The 20,769-nt window shown below is 32.6% G+C and overlaps 1 protein-coding gene across 1 annotated transcript in view; it reads right to left on the bottom strand.

The window, feature by feature from the left end:
• The window catches only part of TEX15 (testis expressed 15, meiosis and synapsis associated), a 60,221-nt gene that overhangs the window by 20,931 nt on the left and 18,521 nt on the right, over window positions 1-20,769 (bottom strand). Inside the window, exons 3-6 of the mRNA XM_025050022.1 lie at window positions 18,085-18,322; window positions 15,988-16,134; window positions 14,411-14,573; window positions 1,430-8,805 (exon numbers count right to left, since the gene is read on the bottom strand). Coding sequence (XP_024905790.1) covers window positions 1,430-8,805; window positions 14,411-14,573; window positions 15,988-16,134; window positions 18,085-18,322 — 7,924 coding nt within the window. The remainder of the gene's footprint in view (window positions 1-1,429; window positions 8,806-14,410; window positions 14,574-15,987; window positions 16,135-18,084; window positions 18,323-20,769) is intronic.

Raw genomic sequence — 20,769 nt, 5'->3', positions numbered from 1 at the left:
TTTTTCTGTATAATAGTTTTAAGCCCTAGATGACTTATACTTCTAACTGTACTCAGAATCTCCACCTTTAAATCATTGGGGGAAAAAAGCGTATTTCACAGGGCATCATCCCTCAATATATATAAAGTCCAAACTCCTTAGGCCTATATGTAAGACATTTGATAATCTGAAACAATGTTCATCTCCATCCTTAGCTTACTCTTGTCCACTAAGTTTCATTTTTGTTCCAGGCTTAATTTTAAACTCATTTCTCAAAAAAGGTCAAAAAGCATTGTGTCCTTACTCATATTTTATTTTCTGTAACTTAGATACCCTCCTTCATTCTTACATTCATCAATAATGTTTTTTTCCTACAGAGCAAAGCTTTGGTTTGTGTTCTTCCATGAAATCAACAAATAAACCTTTTCTAATATTTTCTGGCTTTTCTTCTCACTATTTACAACACCTTTTTAGTATTACCCTCATTTCACTCAAAGTGGAGTACACAACTTGTGTTCTTGTTGTGCTTTGGAAATATGTTTATAAACTGGTAGTTTAAGCATTTTCCTATAAATGCAGTATAATAAATTAGTTTCCTACTCTCTAAAACTAGTTTAAACTAATGGATACAACCAGACCAAGCTGAGAAAGAATCCTACTTTTCATTTTGCATATAGGTTTTTCTTTCTTTACTTCTAAACTGAGAAATCCTCAAAAAGTAAGGGCAACTGTCAGAATGGGCTCTGGAGTCACACCACCTGGTTTTACATCTGGGCTCTCCCATTACTAACTCTGTGACCTTGGGAAAGTTATTTAACCTTTCTATGTCTCATTTTCCAGACCTTTAAATAAGACAATTATAGTACCTATATCATCGGTCTTTTGAAAATAAAAAGAATATCTGTGCAATTATTACAACAGTGCCAAGCACACAATAAATGCTGTATAAATTTTCTTAAAATGTGTTTACGTAGGACTTCTTCTAACTCTTTCATAATCATCTATTTAAAAATATCTGTTCTATTTTCCCTTGTAGATGATAATGGTCAAAAACAAAGGCTCTATTAGCCAGTTTTTAACATTTGCTACGTTAAGTATAGCTTTGTTATATAGAAGCTATTCAGCAAATACTTGGTCATTCACTTAGCTCACATTCATAATATTGGACCTTCACTTAACAAGTCATTAAAATTCACATCCTTCCAAGAAAGAGTTTCTAAGTTAAATAATTTAGTTTGTAAATTTAAAAGACATTTGCATCTCTCATATAATCATTTATATCTTAATAGATAATATAAATTGTTGAATCCAATACTTTAGTAAATTGATTTTGCAAGGCAATATTTAAAGCATTCTCGATTTTTACCGTTCTGCAAATTACTTATTTGCTTAGACTAGACTTGTTCTCAAAAAGACTACTACATAGGTTTCATTTTGAAACATTCATTACCTTTTGTTTTTTACAGCTGGAAACAGTAGTGCTTTTCTCTTGTTTCTGAGAGTCTTTACATTTGTCTAAAGTAATAGGTCGTTTTTTAGAAGAATTTGAAACATTTTTCATAACACATTCTGAAGTTGAGGCTACCTTCATACAAGTACTGGATTTACTGATATTCTTCCTAGGTTTTACAGGAACATTCACTTTTTCTTTTCTCTTCAGACCATTAGTCTTCTTTCTATTATGCAGTATTTGGCATAGGATAAAGGAAACGGTTAATTCAGCATTTTTAGCACATATTATCTTCATATGTTCAATAGTTTTCATGACTTTCATAACATGGGCCATTTTCCCTAAATCTTTCCGAGGGGAAGCCGTTAAATTTTTGAGCAACGTAGAAAACTGACTGTAGTTATATTCTAACTCCATCACAGTGCTTCCGTAATTTATGGATGCTATATATGGCACAAAGTCAATATATGTGGAAACTGAATACTTAGACTTCTTTAAAAGTTTTTTTATTTCTGAAAGTTCTTCCAGTTCTCTTGAGAACAAATGAAGAGCATATGAGCAATTAACAGCTTCATTATATTTGCAGGTAATATCCAAATCTTTCTTACATTCAGAAATAGCAGTCTCTATCACTTTCCAAAGACAATCTTTTGAGTTATCTTTAAGAAATGAAAAGGAAGCCATTTTTTCTTGGCATTGAACCAGATCAGGAAGAAGTGACAAATCAAACCAAAGCATACCTCGAAATCTCTGTTTGTCTAGTTTCTTTGCCATTGAGTTTTTAAGAAAATGCATTGTTTCAGAGAGCATGGCAATTTCAATATAGGTTTCAATAGCTTCAGGTTTTAAAATTACAGCATCGTGGTTGTGACTTTTTACCACATCCAAAACGTTTTCTTCTGTGATGAAAATATTATCTAAGTTATCTTCTTGCAGCACATGAAAGTACTTTTTTAAATTTTCTAAGTGATCAGCACACTTCAAAGTGAGTTCTTGTAATTTTTCAAAGTCTGCAAATTCAGCTTGATCCAACATTTCACTAATACAACAAATATCTGGGTGTGAAAGCAACATATTGTTAAATCTACAGTTTTCTATGCTAATTGTTGCTTTGTTTATTAGATCATTTGACTTTCTGGAAGCAATCACAGTATTCTCAAGTCCAATGTTGGAAACTTGTTCACTGCTTAAATCTTTAGACAATGTATCACATATCTTTTGCAGCTTAGAAAAAGAATGTTGATTCATTCTGAGTAGTGTTTCTTTGTTCTTCTGTCCTGAGCATTTTTTGCTGAAAGACTGTCTCTTCTCTTTCCAAACAAGACTTTTCGCAGCATCAAAAAAGATATGTTCCAGACCATAAAGAGATATTTTAATACCTACTGCCTCACTGCTCTTGATAAAATTAACTTTTGAGGAGATCATTTCAATGATAATCCACAGATGGTCTTGTTTTCCTGGACAGGAATCAACTTTAGGAGAGTGCCCATACATGCTGATCAACTTTAAAGTGCTTTTTCTTAAGGTTTCTAGGTCTCCTAAACTATCTCCAAAGTTAACTCCACAGGTAAATGGAACAGAAAGAGAAAAGTCAAAGCAATCATAACAATGCTTCAATATTGCCTCACATTCATTAATCTGTCGTTTGTATTTTAAGACTGCATAGTATGAACGGTTTTCCCTTTTGGTTTCTTCAAACAGTTCAATTAATTGATCATGATAGTTCTGTAACTCACAGAACGCATTATATTTTAACCTTCCTTGAAAAGCAGGATAGAAATTGGATTGTTGTTGAAATCCACGTGGCTTGCCAAGCAGCTCACTGTACAATGTCTCATCATACCAAAGCAGGCTTCGGAATGTGGGTTCACTTCTTAAGAGCCTTTTTTTGTTTTCAATGAATTGGACAGTTTCCATCATCATTTGGAGTTCTACCAAGGAGTCAACAGCACACGGTTTTAATATGTGTTTGCAATTATTCCACACGTTTTGTTCTACCAACAGTTCTCTTGAAATCAAGATTTGTTCAAGTGAACATTCTTGCTTTCTTTCAAAAGCTCCAACAAATAAAGGGAGAATGTTTTGACAAACCTTGGTTTCTTCCTGTAGACTCTGCAAAGATGATGCTTCATCTGCCCTCCTCAAAATTTGATCTAGCCTACCTATAAGACCCAAATGATTAGCTGAGCAATGTTTTTCTTTTAATTCATTCGTGTATAATGTAGGCTTCTTTTGAGGAGTAGTGACTTTGGAGTTTTCAGAGTGAGCATATGAAACAGGCATATGATTCATTCCTATAATGTCTGGTTTGGAATTACAGGCTATTTCCGAATGTAAGGTGGAGTGAGACTGAGAGCCATTACTAACTTTAACTCTCCCCTTTTTCTCTCTTTTGTTAAGCTGATTAGAAACTGTGTTATTCAAAGAGATTGCCTCAGTACTATTTTTAATGCTTAGGTGAGAATCAATCAAGTTATTTTTAACTGTTTTCTCACTTAAGTAACTTGCTTCTAAAATCTTATTCTTTTGATTTCTGTACTCAGTCTTAACAGTTGATCCTTCAGTCATGCTTTTTTTGTGAACTGAATCTTTTGCTTTTTCTGGTTGTTTAACTTTCCTCGTTTTTCTGTCCTGAATGTTTTTCTTTGCAATACATTTTTTTGAAGAACTCTTTACATTACCTTTCAAGAGCAGAGAACTATCACTGGAGGACAGTCTTTTCATTACATTTTTCCTATGACTTTTACTTTCTTCAGTTATTGGTATGAGATCCAAATCAGAATTCTCAATAACATTTGTTTCATTCCCATCTACATGGAAACAACTACTTGGAGAGGACTGTTCTGTCTTAAGAAGCTCCTGCTCCTTTCCACCACATCCTTGCTGACAGTGTGGTACATTGGTGGATGCTGCAAAAGAATCTACAGCAAAACTTCCCTGTTTCTCCAAATAAGATTTCGAAGATTCTCTCTCACTATCTGTCATTGGAGCAGTTGACAACAATTGAGGAATACTGTAACACTTTTTGCTTGTCACTGGAGTTAGATTTAATGGGTCCATAAGGATGCTTCCTGTAATAGCGCCTGGTTTGGAGCTCTCATTAGGAGCTGTCCATTTTTCTGCAGGAAGATCTACTTCCAGGTTTCTTTTATAACCAGATAAAATAAGGTTATCTGGTTTGTAGATATCAACGTTTAAAAAGTGCTTCACATTTGATTCTAAGACTGAAATAACTATGTCAGTTTTCACCTCTGTGTGAGCTATACAAGCTGCATCATAATTTTTGTCTGTGCTAAAACTTAAATTGTTTTCATTTATGCATCTTAAAGATACTGAATTACTTTTATTTATTATTTCAGTAGCCTCGACATTGTCTTTTATTGCATCTTCATTATGTTCTGAATGGTTCTCAAGCTTTTCATATTTACTAATGTTAGACAAAGACTTTATGTCAATTTGATTTTCTTTTTCGGTTAGTTTCTCATCTGGGCAGTCTGGGGAAAAGAGGCACCCAATGTTTCCAGAAGAGGGTTGAAGTTCAGATGATCTTGGATTTCTCTTACTGCTTGTGTCATAAGCCGACTGACTTGTACTTTGGGATGAGGAGCACAGGGATAACTGTGACTCAGGGTATTCTTGATCACAAAATTCTGTCACGTGAATAGTGGTGTGACTTCTTGAGACACTGCTGGACACATTTTTCTTAGAAAAGCACTTTGTTATTCTCTCTCCATTTGTTTTGTAAGTCTTGTACTTTGATACATGAGTTAATGATTTATCAACTTCATATTCCAAAGCTCTTTTCTCTCCAGGTTTGTCATTTTTTCTTTTTGACAAAAAATGCTTAGTGGAATAGTATCTTCTTTCAGAAAAAGAACTATAACCTTGAAGGTCACAACTTTCCCAGAAATTATTGCATATTATTGCATATGCTTTTGGTAATGGGCTCTTTCTTTTTTCTCCCACTTTAGCTATAAGCTGCAAAGATGTGTGAACTCTTCTATGAGCTTTTTTTAAGTGAAGAACAGCTCTGTCAAGTTTTTTGGAAAGACGTTTGCTTTTACATAAAGATGCTTCACTGTTTAGAATATCCAAAACACTCCTAATGTGTTTTTCTGACCTTGAAAAGGTTTTAATTCGTCCTTCAGATAATGAAGAAAAACATTCAAATGCGTCTGGACTGGTTAGCCTCCTCCTCTTTTCACAAATTTCATGATGTCTTAGGTCATTACGTGGTATGTTCTGGTCCCTAAAAGGTGTATGTGGCTTTCTTTTGCTAATTCTTGATTCTGTGTCCTTTTTACTTCTAGTATCATTATAATCAGTTTTTGACTCTGTAAGGGGATATATGCTTTTGTTACTTATTGTTGTGGCATTAGAAGATTCAGTAAGCAAAGTTCCACTGTTTTGTTCTTCAGGCATGTGATTCATGTGTGTATTATGACTCAAGTCGAAAGAAAGTGAGATTTCTGACTTATTCACTAGTCTCGATTCTTGCCTTATATTACCAAATTCATCTTCACAAGGATAATCTGAATTTTCACCAGAACACTGGGAATAAATTTCAAATCCTGGAACTTTCTCCTCCTCATTTATTTCTGTTTTTCTGGCTTCAGTTACATATTTATCAAAATTATCTTTCATTGCAAGGGATTTAATAGTGGCACTGAATTCTGGCATAACTATATTAGTAATTCTAACTTGTAGATCTGGAAGTAAAATTGGGTTGAAGAACTCTGTTTTGTTTTTTTGTATAGAGGGATAAAAACAATTACTTTCCTCAGAGTAATGCTGATCATTGTTCTCTCTTCTTGTGGTGCTTTTCAAAACTTCCTTCTCCCCATTATTGCTTCCTAAAAGACCTTCCCAATCAATACGAGACTTCAGAGCCTCATATGAGGCCCTAAATTCTTCATATAGTGTATTTCCATGGCTAGGAGTATCTTGTCGAAACAGAAAAGCATCATCACACTGTTCTGATCCTATTTCAATCTCATTTTCCAATTCAAAACTTTGAAGAACTAAGTTGTCACTTAATGAATGATGAAAAGACTCATTTAATTTATTTTTATCTATATCCATTTCACAATTAGAAACCCTGTGTTTTACTAACAAATGGAAATCTGGAAACTCAGAAGAACAAGTTTCTTTAAACTGGTATCTTTGGTATTCATGATTTGTGTCTGAGGGCACTATAGTACCAGTTATCTGGACTACAGCATTTGAGTCTACATGCACTGAAGAACCTGCAATTTTGGGAAATATGGAAGCCAAAGGCTTTATATTCCTTCTGGTATTTTGAGTATCTTCTTGTTTTATGGCAGTGATAGTATCTTCAGTTTCTAATAATGCAGTTTCTGGTGATGCATATTTTTTCCAAGTCAGATTAAACATGGTAGAAAATTCTTCAGAACTCAGAAATTCTACACTATTGTAATTTGTATTCTCCCTCCTTTCATCCATATTGGTGAAATTTTTGTTTGTATGAAAACTTTGCTCCTCATTTCTGCATATATTTGCTATGTTGTTTTCTGTAGATGAAACAGTATCTTTCTCTTTAGCCTCATTTTGGTTTTCGTTATTATTTCTTTGTTCTCTGAAATCAGTATTCAGGTGTATATCATTATTCAACTGTGCATAACAGAACAGAGTATGATCTTGACCTTTATCATCAATTTGAGGGGTTCCTTTGCTGTCTCTCTGAATGTTCTCTAATGACACTGGATCATTTTCATTTTTCCTATGGACATACATATTTTCTCTAGCTATGTTGCAATTTGAATTGTCATGAGCTATTTTAATGTCATGAGATGAAGTAACTGTACCAAGGGGCAATTCTTTGGTTTGGAGAATGTCTTTTGCTTCCTGGAAAGCATCAGTTACAATGCTAACACAGTTCTTCTGATTTGGTTTTTCCAACTTCTGTTCCATTAGTTTCTGAGAAATGGCAAAACTTGTATGAATGTTACCTTCATATGCCAAAGAGTATTGAAGATGCTTTTGTGAAAGGCTCTCCACTCTTGCAGTAGGATTACTTTGTAATTCCAATGCTAGACAATCTAACTCATACTTTTCCTTTGTAGTAGATGCGGAAGGTTTTGATATTTCTAAATCCCGAGTGATTAATATTTGATCATAGTCTTTCTCAAAAGAATGAAGACTCTCATCCTCTTCGTATTCTTGGTGCAAAGAAATGTAACTATCTACTGGACTGGTTTTTGTTTCATTAGCACAATAATTATGAATTTCTTTCCACAAATTTTGCTCTCTTCCATATCTGGAATTGTCTTCTGGGCCAGTGAAGCTTCTCACCTTTCCAATATTTTGAATGTACTCAGGTATGCTTTCTTTCCCTTGGAATGAAAAAACTGTAGACATCTGGTGACCAGTCTGATATATAGTTTTTAAATTAGAAGACTGTGATTCCTGAGAAATGTGACTATTATACCCTTTTGTACAAGTATTCACTGATTTATAAGAGTTAAATGGCTCACTATTTTGTTCCATTAAAAGTGGGATGTTGATTCTCTGTTGAGATTGCTGGGCTTTTTCCTCACTGTGTTTTTGGTTTTCAACTTCTGAAATGACATTTGACAGACACATTGGAAATGGAAAATTGTCTTGGCCCTGACAATGTCCTTCCATGGTAATTTTATTGGAAGTTGTATAATCACAGTTCTTAGAGCCCATTTTGTGAGTCTGAGATTGTGAATCATCAAAAGAAATTTTGAAGCAAGAGGTATCCAAACAATTCCTAAGAATAGCATGGTCACCAGGCATGACTTCAGATGAGGAGGCAGAATTAGTTGGCACAGACAGGTTTATTTCTGGATTAACAAAATCTAAACTCTTCCCAAATGGCAAAAGCTCATTTAAAGCTGTCATATTATGTTTTCTCATGCTTTCTTCTCTCCTCATCAGTCTTGGGTCTTTGATGAGTTTTGAAGTAATAACTGTGCTCGAGCCAGCATTATTATAAAGGGGAAAAGCACCAGAAAGACTACTTAAAATATTTTTAAGATGCGTCCAATTTAACAAGAGATCATCACTAATACTTTCTCTGGTATCACTGGGAATAAGTGAAAGACCTGAATCATATGCATGTACTTGAGAAGTGTCTCTACATTCTGTTAAATTGTAATCCATGTGTCCACTGCATGTTTCAAGTGCAGAAATGTTCCCACTTTGCACATTTCCATAGGAATTAGAAATATTTGAGCTGGAAGGATTTATCTCTAAATTTAGTGCATTGCATGAACAGTTTTCCTGAACAAATGGATCTACAGGTTTCCTGAAATGCTCAAAGATGACTGTAGCATCTTTTCCTTTTCCAATCCTTTTGGCCACTGTACAGTTATTCAGAGAGCATGTTCTTTCTGTGGAAATAATAAGAAAATAAGAAAAAAATAGGAAGAAAAAGTACTTCTACATACAACTCTATTAATACAAGTAAACTATGTCATGAGTGATTTTAACTGAAAATTCATCAAATATCCTAGATGAATAGAGAATGTTCTCAGCAGAAAAAATGAAGAGAGAAGAGGATGAATTACAAACCAATACAGTGTAAATGATGGAGCATGAAACTCTGTCCTGGAGACTTTACTAAAGGAAGTATTTGCCATAAAAAAACTTGGATTCTGTCAAATATTAAGAAACAGAAAAATTAAATAGGAATAAAAATGTTGATCATAGGCTAGGTACTTCTCATATTAATTTCCTATATTCAAATATTTAATAATAGAATCTACATGTTAATAGGTAAAATTGTCTCCCTCTAACTACTGTTACCTTGCTTGTTTCCCCTCTATTGCTGGAGAACAAAAAACTGAAAGGAAAGAGAAATAATGTGGAGAAGTAGGAGAGAAAAAGATCAAAAGGTTCCACAAAATCCTTCCTAGCAGCCAAAGCAAACCACTACCCCTGCTGCACAGTGAAACAAATATTCCTGCAAATAGTATATGTAAATAAAACACAGAAAATAAAAGCAAATTTTCTTTTATAATTCATAAAAATGTATTCTTAAAATTTCAGAAATAACTTCATGTTATAACAAAGGGACTTATCAAAATGCATATTTAGCAAGTATTCAGAAAGTATTCATAGCTAAGAACACCATAAAACACCTTTATTAAAACAGAAATTAATGATGAGAAATTGCTTGTGAGATTTATGACATACATAAAGTTATAATCACATTACCGGGAAGTACTATAAAAGTTCTTTTTCACAATACATTAAAAGACCACTAGGAAGTACCATGACGTTTTTTCCCCCATAATATAGTAAAAGATTGATTTGTTGAATTTTTAAATTCTATAACGATTTGTGATTATATTTTTTAATCTCAGTAAGCTATAGTATAAATATGACCACAAACAGAGATGTAGTTCTTGAGAGGGAGCTATAGTAAACAGAAAAATGAAAGGTAGATTCAGATACCTCCTTATACAAAAATAAAATAAAATTCATTGTTAATAAATAAAAACCATAAAAATATTAGAAGGAAATATGGAGGAATAGTTTTATAATCTTGGGATAGGAAAGTACTTTTTAAGCATGACTAGAAAGCAGAAAACCAAAAATTAAAAAATGATGGCAGTTACATATAAATTAAATATTTTAATAGCCAAAATACACAATCAACGAAACTCAATAAACTGAAAGAAAGTATATTTCGAATGAGACAACTTAGTACATCACTAGATATGTTAGAATACATAAAGAGTATATAGGAACATTCAAAAGATTAATAAAAAGAACACAATAGAAAAGTGGACAAAGTATATGAACAAAAGAATCACAGATTAAATGAAAACTGTCAGCAAACAAAAAGATGTTCAATCCCACTAAATAAACAATATGATTCATATTTAAAATTTTTTAATTGGCAAAGATTTGGGAGGATAATTAATACTCTGCATATGTAAGCACTCCTTCATACTGTTTATGGGAGTATAAATTGGTACTAATTTCCTGGGAAAGAAAATCTACAGTAGACATCAAAATATAATGTATAATCATCTATACCCAGCACTTTTACTTGCATTAATACCTTTGATATATGTACAAGAATTTTTAGTACAGTAATTCAAGACAGCTGAAAGCTAGAAACTTATCAATATGGGACTAGTTAAATAAATATGACATATCAATCATTATAAAAGTACCATGTGTACATGCTATAAAAAAATGCCCTAGAAAAAGAATGTTATGCAGTTATTACAAAAATTAAAGGCAAACCAACATGGGAAGAGAAACCTAATCACTTAAATTTATTTAATAATCTCAAATTTCATAAATATATGGTAAATGCATATTAACATATAATGTGGATGACTTATAAAGTACTTAGTGTGGCTGCCAAGGACGGTTTTTCTAAGTGCCTTATGTTTATTCACTCATTTAATCTTTATAACATTTCCATTTTATTGATGAGGAAGTGAAGTTAAGAGTGACTTGCCTAGGATCACAGTTTATAGGCAACAGAACCTTAATCACTATGTTACGTTGTTTAAAATAAAGTCGTTTTAAATTTATTATTTGGGGCATTTTCATTAAATAATACATGAAAAGTGGAGAACCCAACATCTTCAACAATATAAGAAGTTGTAACAAGATGACATTTCAATTAACAAAGCAAACTAATAAAGTTATGAGCACTATATATTCTATGGTGATGGAAATGTTCTTTATATCAGTGCTATCCAATACAGTAGCCAACAGATAAATGTGGTTACTGAGCACTTGAAATATGCCTGGTGTAACTGAGAAATTAAAATTTTAATTTAATTTGATTTTAACTAACTTAAATTTAAGCAGTCACATATAACTAACGGTTACTGTACAGGACGGCATAGGTCTACAGTACTCTAGAGGAAGATGATTGTGATGACCAATGCATGTGGCCTTGACTATGGGCATAATATTGGTAATCCTCAAAGTTTATCATGCTGACAGGCATCATCCTTGGATTAAAGTAATAAAGCAAGACTATGGATGGGCTGAAGTAGAAGTGGAGGAAAGGTCCTTATCTAATGTCTCAATTTTAAGCCTTCCAACAGAGGGATAATGTAGATAAGAATAACCAGGCAGATCAAACAGAAATTTGAGCAAACTATAAATCAACTAGACCTGATAGACATCTGTAGAACACACTACCCAACAACAGCAAAATATCCATTCTTCTTAAGTGCACATTGAACATTCTCCAGGACAGACCATTTGTTAGGCTACAAAATAAATCTCAATAAATTAAAAGAAAAGAATAATACAAATTATGCTCTCCAACCACAATAGAATGAAATAAGAAATCAACAGCAGGAAATTTGGGAAGTTTACAAATACACAGAGGTTGAACTACATACTTCTAAAGAACTAATGGGTCAATTAAGAAATCAAAAGAGAAAATTAGAAAATACTTTGAGCTGAATGACAATGAAGATACAATATACCCAAACTTATGGGATATAGCTAAAACAGTACTTACAGTGAAATTTATAGCTGTAAATGCATGTATTAACAAAGAAAGATTTCAAATCAATGACCTAACCTTCCACCTTAAGATAGCAGAAAGAGAAGAACAAACTAAACCTAAAGCAAATAGAAAATAATGAATAGCAAGAGTAATAAAATAGAGAATAAAAAAATAGGGAGGAAAAAAACCCTAATGAGTCTAAAGTTGGTTCTTTAAAAAGATCGACAAAATTGACATACAGACCAAGAAAAAAACAGAGAAGACTCAAATCAGTAGAATCACAAATTAGAGAGAGGATGTTACTACTGACCTTATAGAAATAAAAAGTACTATAAAGAAATACTATGAATAATGGTATGCCAATAAATTAGATAGGTTAGATGAAATGGGCAAATTCCTACAAAGACAAAACCAACAAAACTGAAGAAGAAAGATAAAATCTGAATGGGCCTACAGTAAATGAAGAAACTAAATTAGTAAAAAAAAAAATTTTTTTAAACTTCCCACAAAAAAAAGCCCAGCCTCAAATGGCATCACTTGTGAAGTCTATCAAGTATTTAAAGAAGAATTAATGCCAATTCTTCACAAATTCTTCCTAAAACAATGGAAGAGAAGGAATCACTTCCCAACTATCTTAAGAGACCAGTACTACTCTCACACCAAAATCAAAGACATCACAAGAAATCTACAAGTCAATATCTCTTATGAATATGGACATAAAAGTCAACAAATTAGTAGTAAACTGATTCCAGCAACATAGAAAATGAATTGTATACCAAGGCTATATGGGATTTATCTCAAGAATGTAAGGTTTGCTTTACATCTGAAAATCAGTGTGATATACCACAGTAACAGAGTGAAAATAAAAACAACACGATGACCTCAATAAGACACACCAAAAACATTTGACAAAATCTTTCACAATAAAAACACTCAAAGACCTAGGCATAGAAGGGAACTTACTTAACATGATAAAAGACATCAAAAAAACCCCACAGCTAACATCATACTTACTGGTGAAAGATGGATGCTTTCCCTCTAAGCTCAGGAATAAGACAAGAATGTCTATTAAACATTCCACTGGAAGTCCTAGCCAGAACAATTAGGCAAGAAAAATAAAAGGCATCCAGTTTGGAAAGAAAGAAGTAAAACTATCTCTATTTGCAGATGACCTGATCTTGTATAAGTAAACCACTAAAAACTAGAACTAATAATGAGATCAACAAGGCTGCAGGATACACAAAAATCAACATTATTTATATATACTTGCAATGAGCAATACGAAAATGAAATTGATGAAATAACTATTTACTGTAAGATAAAAGAATAGCATACGTAGGAATAAATTTAACAAAGAAGTGTAAAACTTATACCCTAAAATCTTCACTTCACGCCCACTAGGATGGCTATAATCAAAATGTCAGATAATAGCACGTTATCAAAGAAGCGAAGAAATCTTAACTCATACACTGCTGGTGTGAATGTAAATGGTGCAGCCACTTTGAAAAACAGTCTGGCAATTCCTCTAATGGTTAATATAGAGTTATCATATAACTCAGCAACTCTACATCCAGCTATTTACCCAAGAGAAATGAAAACACATGTCTATACCGAAACTCGTACAAGAATGTTCATAGCAGAATTATTCATAATTGCTAAAAAAGTGGAAACAACCCAAATGTCCATCAACTAATGATGGACAAATATAAGGTAATGTATTTATACAATGAAACATAATTTCATAAAAAGGAATGAAGTACTGATACATGCTGTAACTTGCAAGAACCTTGAAAATACTGTTAAGTGAAAGTCACCAGTCATGCAAGGCCACATATTTGACTTCACTTACACGAAGTGCCCAGAACAGGCAAATCCATAGAAACAGAAAGCAGATTAGTGATTGCTTAGGGGTGGAGAGACTGAGGGGAAATGGATATGATAACGTTTCTTTTAGAGATGATATCGATTGCTTATCACCCTCACTAGGCTGGCAGAAACAAACATTTCTAAAAAGTACATGTGTTGGCAAGAATATAGATTAATTATGTAACCTGATGCAATCATTTTTGAAAAGTATGTTGACATCATCCTTGGATTGCATTGCACATTCCTCATGTGGATGTACACTCTACTGAAAAACTCTTGCACATAGGCACTGAGACACTTACATGAATGTTTAAAATAGCAATGTCTGGAAAATGAATAAAACTGGAATGTGTCCAAATATCCCCAGTCACAAAACAGAATGCTGTGTGTGTATGTGTACACATATGTATGAATGAAAATGAAGAAACTAGTTATACATCAGCATGGAAGAATCACACAAATACATTGAGCTAAATAAGTCACAAAAATATCTACAATGTAATTCTAGATATAGAAAATTTAAAATAGGTAAAGCACAACTATTTTGCTTAGAGATTCAGAATATATTATAGAATAATATCCAGAAGTTGTAAAACTAGCAAAAATATTACTGAAGTAGAATAATACATGTATCTTACCAGCCCTCTTAGGAAATCCCGTTGAGAGGAATCTCAAGGATGTCATAAGGTGCCCATTATCTACTTTTTGACCAATAAATTTTACTGTTATAATTGCATATGGAAGACACTGTCTAGGTTTATCTACTGGCTTTGAAAAAACATTGTATTCATAGAAGTATACCTGAAAGATGAAGAAAAAATAATATTTTTATGTTGATTAATTTTAGCTTGAATAAAAGCTCATATTTAAAAAAACTAATATAACTGCATGATGTATTTATTCATCTGCTTCCATATACCCACCTCTCTCCTCATCTTCTTTAACCCTAGTTTACATATATATGTGTGTGTATGTACATACACATATTTATTTTTTCAATTACAGTTCACATTCAATATTAGCTTCAGGTGTACAACAGTGATTAGACATTTCTGTAACTTATGAAGTAAATCCAGTACCTATCTGACACCCTGCATAGCTACTACAATATTACTGACTACACTCCCCATACTATACTCTACATATCCATGACTATTGTCTATTCATTTATCCTGCTCTCTAGATTCCACATATAAGTGAAATTATATGACATTTGTCTTTCTCTGTCTTACTACACTTAGCAAAATACCCTCTAGGTCTATCCATGTTGTTACAAATGGCAAGATTTCATTCTTTTTTATGGCTAAGTAATATGCCATTGTATATACGTATCACCTCTTCTTTATCCATTCATCCAGTGATGAATACCCAGGTTGCCTCCACATCTTGGCTACTGTAAATAATGCTGCAATAAACATATAGATGTACATATCCCTTTGAAGTTGTATTTTAGGTTTCTTCAGATAAATACCCAGAATTGGGATTACTGGGTCTTTCTTTGTCTCTCAATCCTAATTTTTTTGAAGCTATATACATTTTTTCCCTACCATATATTTTTTCCTTGGTTGGAAAATGCTGACAGGAGCAGATACAATCTATTTTTAAATTTAAAAAGTATTTTTCCATTAGAAGTCCAATGTTTTGCATGTGCTGTGAACCACTATACTATATTTTATTTAGTTGGAAAAGTTAATTAGGAAAATAACCATAGCTTAATACATTTTATAGGTGCAAGCACATATAAACTTCTAGAAGGTTATCTTTATTTAATCATACATGATTATATATAATTTAATCTTCTGTAGAAGATTAAAGGCCTATCTCAGCAACATATGAAAGAAAATTATTGTTTCACATGTAATGACTGACACAAAAGCCTCCTCTGCAAAGTAAAAAGGATCAATAACATTATTCAAAATAGCCTTGTTTAAAAAAAGTTGGCATGTTTTGCAAGATAGGAATTAATCTACGAAACATCTAAATACAAGTAGCCACTTTACTTTGAACAAAGTTAAATATAAATTTGAAAACTACTGACATTCTCCGATCACAAATTTTAAAACATCTTTCACTATCCATTTATTTAAGGTCATATTATATTAAATGACTTAAAAGATTTTCCTTTAATATTTCGGAAAGTTGTTTTAAGTTCTGTATTATACAATGTGAAGTGTGTGACTTTCAAGTAGTCAACTGGACTAAAAAGTTAACATACTGCTGAACTGTAGGCTTGTAGCTCAATGGTATCTTTCAGAGAAGGTGTACTTCTTGACATATGGCAATCAAAGTTAGGAGAGGGATCCAAAGAAACTTTGTTTTTATCCACTGAAGGCTGAATTTTCTTCACTTTTCCAAAGAGAACCTTAAAAAAAGGCAAAAAGGAGGTCCATAAAAATAGACTGAAACACTTTAAACTCTCATAATTGAAGAATGAAGCTAGTTCTCTTTTTTAAAGAAAGAAATATGAATGGAAACAATCCATGTCCTAGATGGATTTCTTCCAAATTAAACTCTACGACTATAGTAATCCCAATAAAAATTTCAGCAAATATATTTTCAGAAATGAGTTTTAGGCTGAAAACTTATCTGGAAGACTAAACAAATAAGAATACCCGAGAAAATTTTGGAAAAAAAATTCTGAAAAAAATTTTTAGGTCAGATATAGAGAACGATAGAACAGGACAGGTGACTTGTACTTCCAGATATTTAACAAATTTTAAAAGGCTGGTTCTACCACTAGAAAAGATGGGGTTGATGGGGAACTGGACAAAATAAAAAGCCTAGGCAAGTCCACTCATCTATAAAAACACAGTATAATGTTAAAAGTACCATTTGAAATAAGTGAAGCAAAACCAGATTATTCAATAGGTGCTATGAAACAACTGAAAAAATAAGCTCCTTCCTTAATCTATAAACCAAAATAACACACAAGCTATATATTTATAATACAAACATTGTAGAAAAACTATCAGCAAATCTTTATCTGATCTCGAAGTGAGAATTCTTATCTAAGCTTGTGTGCCAAGAAACCATAAACCAAAAACATAGACTTCACTGTAAAATATTAAAAAACTTCTGTATATCAAAAATAAATGAATATAAAACTTAAAAAGGAACATGAACATGACTACTTGATAAAAGATAATGAGGAAGAAAATGGAATTAATATGAAAACAAGTACACATTTTATTTAAAGTCAGCAATTCTATTATTGTTTTTCTAATATGCTAATGCATTCATTCAAAATTAAAAACAGTACTAAATGTAATGTGGAATCCTACATTTGGATACCAAAAGAGAAAAAAAATTAGTGGAAAAACTAACAAAAACTGAACAAAGTCTGTAGTTAATAGTACTCTTAATCGATATTACTTTCTTTTCATTTTATTTTATAATTTTTAAATTTCTATTTATTTTTTATTGAGATATAATTGACATGTACAATATTAATTTCTTAGTTTTGGCAAATGTTCCATAGTTATATGAAATGTTACAGAGAAAAGCCTAGCTTTCGAGATACACATTAATGAATTATACAAATAACCAAAAAAAAAAAAAAAAAAAAAGAAAAAGAAAAAAACAAGAAACTGCCAAAGAATATTTATAGGCAATTCACTAAATATTGTCAATATATATATGCAGAATGTTTAAACTGAGCAATAACTGTAAAAACGAAAAAAAACTGTGCCAATGAGAAACTATCACTTATTAGACTGGCGACGATTTTTTTTTTAGCTGGCGATTTTTTTTTTAAAGTATAATATACGAAGTTAGTGAGGGTGTGAGATAACAAGCACTCCCACACATTGTGGATAGAAACGTCAATTAGTACTAGTTGCAAAAACAGTTCAGCTTTTCCTAATATTGACATCTTATATAAGCATGGTAAAATTATTAAAACTAAGAAATTAACATTGTACAATACTTTTAACTAAATTAAACAGTAAGAGTTTAGTAACTTTAGCTTAAGCCACAATAATTATAATCAATGTTCTGAAAAAGGATACTTAAAACACTCTGGCATTAGAGTCTGAACAAAAGAAAGGAGAGTCAATTAAGACAGAAAAAATACACATTGGGAAGACAAAGACACTAAAAGTTGCCTTTGCTTGCTTGAATTTTTGTTTCATTTTCTCCAATCAGAATCAGAAATTGGAGAAAATTTTGAATGATGATGATGATGATGATGATAAATATAATTATTACTTAATTTATGTAACTTAAAACATTAATAATTCAGATTGAAAGGAAGATATGTTCAGGTCAATTTAAAACAAACAGTATAATTTAACATTTGTATTATGCTACCTACCTTAAAAATTATAATACTTTCTACAGTAATGCTTCTAGTATGAGCATAATTCAAGGCAACATCAACATGTCTAAATATATAAATTCCAAGAAGAGGATTTCCTAATATCTTCAATGTAGATGCTTTGGTACTTATTCCATTCTGATATATCTCAGCCACATCACTCTGAGGAAGTGCTAAAAAGCAGAAATGTTCTTCAAGTTCTCTGCCATGTCTTCCACTCTCACGCATCTCCGCCCTAAAGCAAAACAAATGGCATGTAGTTAAATGAGAATACCAACAGAATTTTCAAGAAGAGAAATATTTCCACTTACAACAGTTAGAAACATAAGACAATTAACTGATAACATTCAGAGGTGTTACTATCCTATGGAAACAAGTTAGGCTGAAAATCATCTAAAGAAAGAATTCAACAAGTGGTTAGATTACTACATGTCCAGAATTATGAACTGCATAGGACAGTGATAATTAGTAGTAAAATTTCCTAAATGTTGCTAATATGCCCAACACTGTTAAGGCTTAACCTTTACATGCATTTTGTTTTCAACTTCCCCCAAACTGAGTTGCTATTGTTATTATATTATTATTGTTTTTGTTGCACCATTTTTAAAATGAAGGAATATGATATTCAGTTAAAGTTTGCCAAAGTAGCAAAGTGATAGAGTTGGAAATATTCCAGAGCTTAAGTTCTTATTTGTGTTGTGGAGGAAGGGACGTGCATTTCTTAAATATATATACACATATATGGTCAATTATTAGGGACATTCTCCACTCTTCAGGAACTCTTGATAGCAGCTGGGAGAAAGAAGTGAGTATTTGATTACACTCTATCCTAATAGTAAACAAATTATAAATCTTGCTTAGAAAAGATTATATCTAAAGTACAGATAGATATTCATGAAATTTTGACTACATTCAAGAACTACTTAAAAATATAAAGCATATATTGCCCCCCCACCTCCACAAAAATGGCAGATTAGAGAGGGAGTTCTATATGGCTTGCTCAGGAGTGGCAGCACTAGTAAACAACATGGCAGAAATGTGATTCCAAATGATTATCAGCAATGGAGAACCCACAGAACCTAAAAGTAATGTGTATACCACAAAAGAAAATTGTTCTTGAAAACCACATGCTATTGTTATTTCCTGAAACACTACGCGGAGAATTTGTATTAAGTATACTATTCACATTAGTGTACTAATATTTGTTTTATTTGCAAGAATGACTTACCGCTAACAGTACACAGTGCCACAACACACATGGCAACAATTACAATCAAGACTGACTGATTAAATCATGACCACTTTTCTCAGTTCCTGGGAATATCAACCTTAACTTTCTTTTATCTATTTTTCCTTTATTTATTTATTTTTTTATTATGGTGACATTGGTTAACGAAATCCAGTAAATTTCAAATGTACAATTCAACAGTATGTCGTATATATTTTGCAATTTATGTTCACCGCCACTTACATTTCCTTCTATCACCATATATTTGAGCCCTTTTACCCCGTCTACCTCTCCTTCCTGCCTCCTCCCTTCCCTCTGGTAACCACTAGTCTATAGTCCATGTCCATGAGTCTGTTTGTCATGTTTGTTTGTTGCTTTTAGGTTTATATCCCACATATAAGTGATATCATGTGGTTTTCACCTTTCTTTCTGGCTTATTTCACTTAGCATGATTATCTTAAGGTCCATCCATGTTGTCACAAATGGCAGTATTTCATCCCTTCTTATAGATGAGCAATATTCCATTGTATATATGTACCAAAGCTTCTTTAGCCAATCATCTACTGTAGGACGCTTTGGTTGCTTCTAAGTCCTGGTTATGATAAATAATGCTGCTATGAACATCAGTGTGCAAATATCTTTTCGGATATATGTTTTCAAGTCTTTGGGGTAAATACCCAGTAGAGGGATTGCTGGATCATATGGTAGAACAATTCTTAGTTTTTTGAGGAACCTCCATATTGTTTTCCCTAGTGGCTGTACTAATTTGCAGTCCCACCAGCAGTGTATGAGGGATCCTTTTTCTCTGCATCCTCTTCAAGTTCTTTGTACATTTTGGATATTAAACTCTTACTGGAGGCGTGCTTGCAAATATATTTTCCCATTCGGATGGTTGTCCCTTTACCTTGTTGACAGTTTCTTTAGCTGAGCAGAAGCTTTTAAGTTTGATGTAATCCCACTCTTTTACTTTTCCTTTGCTTTCCCTTGCTTTTGAGGTCAAATTCATAAAATCCTCTTTTAAGTCTAAGATCCATAAATTGAGTTCCTATGTTTTCTACTATGCAATGCATTATATTCAGTCTTATATTCAGGTCTTTAATCCACTTTGGGTTAATTTTGGTGTGTGGTGATACACAACAGTCTAGTTTCATTCTTTTTGCAGATGGCTTTCCAGTTTTCCCAGCACCATTTATTGAAGAGGCTTTCCTTTCTCCACTGTATGTTTTTGGCTCCTCTGTTGAAAATTTTTTGCCCATCTGAACATGGGTTTAATTCTGGACTCTCGATTCTGTTCCACTGATCTGTGTGTCTGTTTTGCTGCCAATGCCATGCCATTTTGATTATTGTCGCTTTGTAGTATAATTTGAAGTCGGGCAGAGTGATGCCTCCAGCCTTGTTCTTTTTACTCAGGATGGCTTTGGCGACTCAAGGTCTTTTGTGCTTCCATACAAATC

The sequence above is a fragment of the Pteropus alecto genome, unplaced genomic scaffold (genome assembly GCF_000325575.1).
Source record: "Pteropus alecto unplaced genomic scaffold, ASM32557v1 scaffold24, whole genome shotgun sequence".
NCBI classification, from domain to species: Eukaryota; Metazoa; Chordata; class Mammalia; order Chiroptera; family Pteropodidae; genus Pteropus; species Pteropus alecto.
The sequence above is the reverse complement of the archived record's forward strand: the minus strand, read 5'-3'. Positions and strand labels throughout refer to the sequence as shown.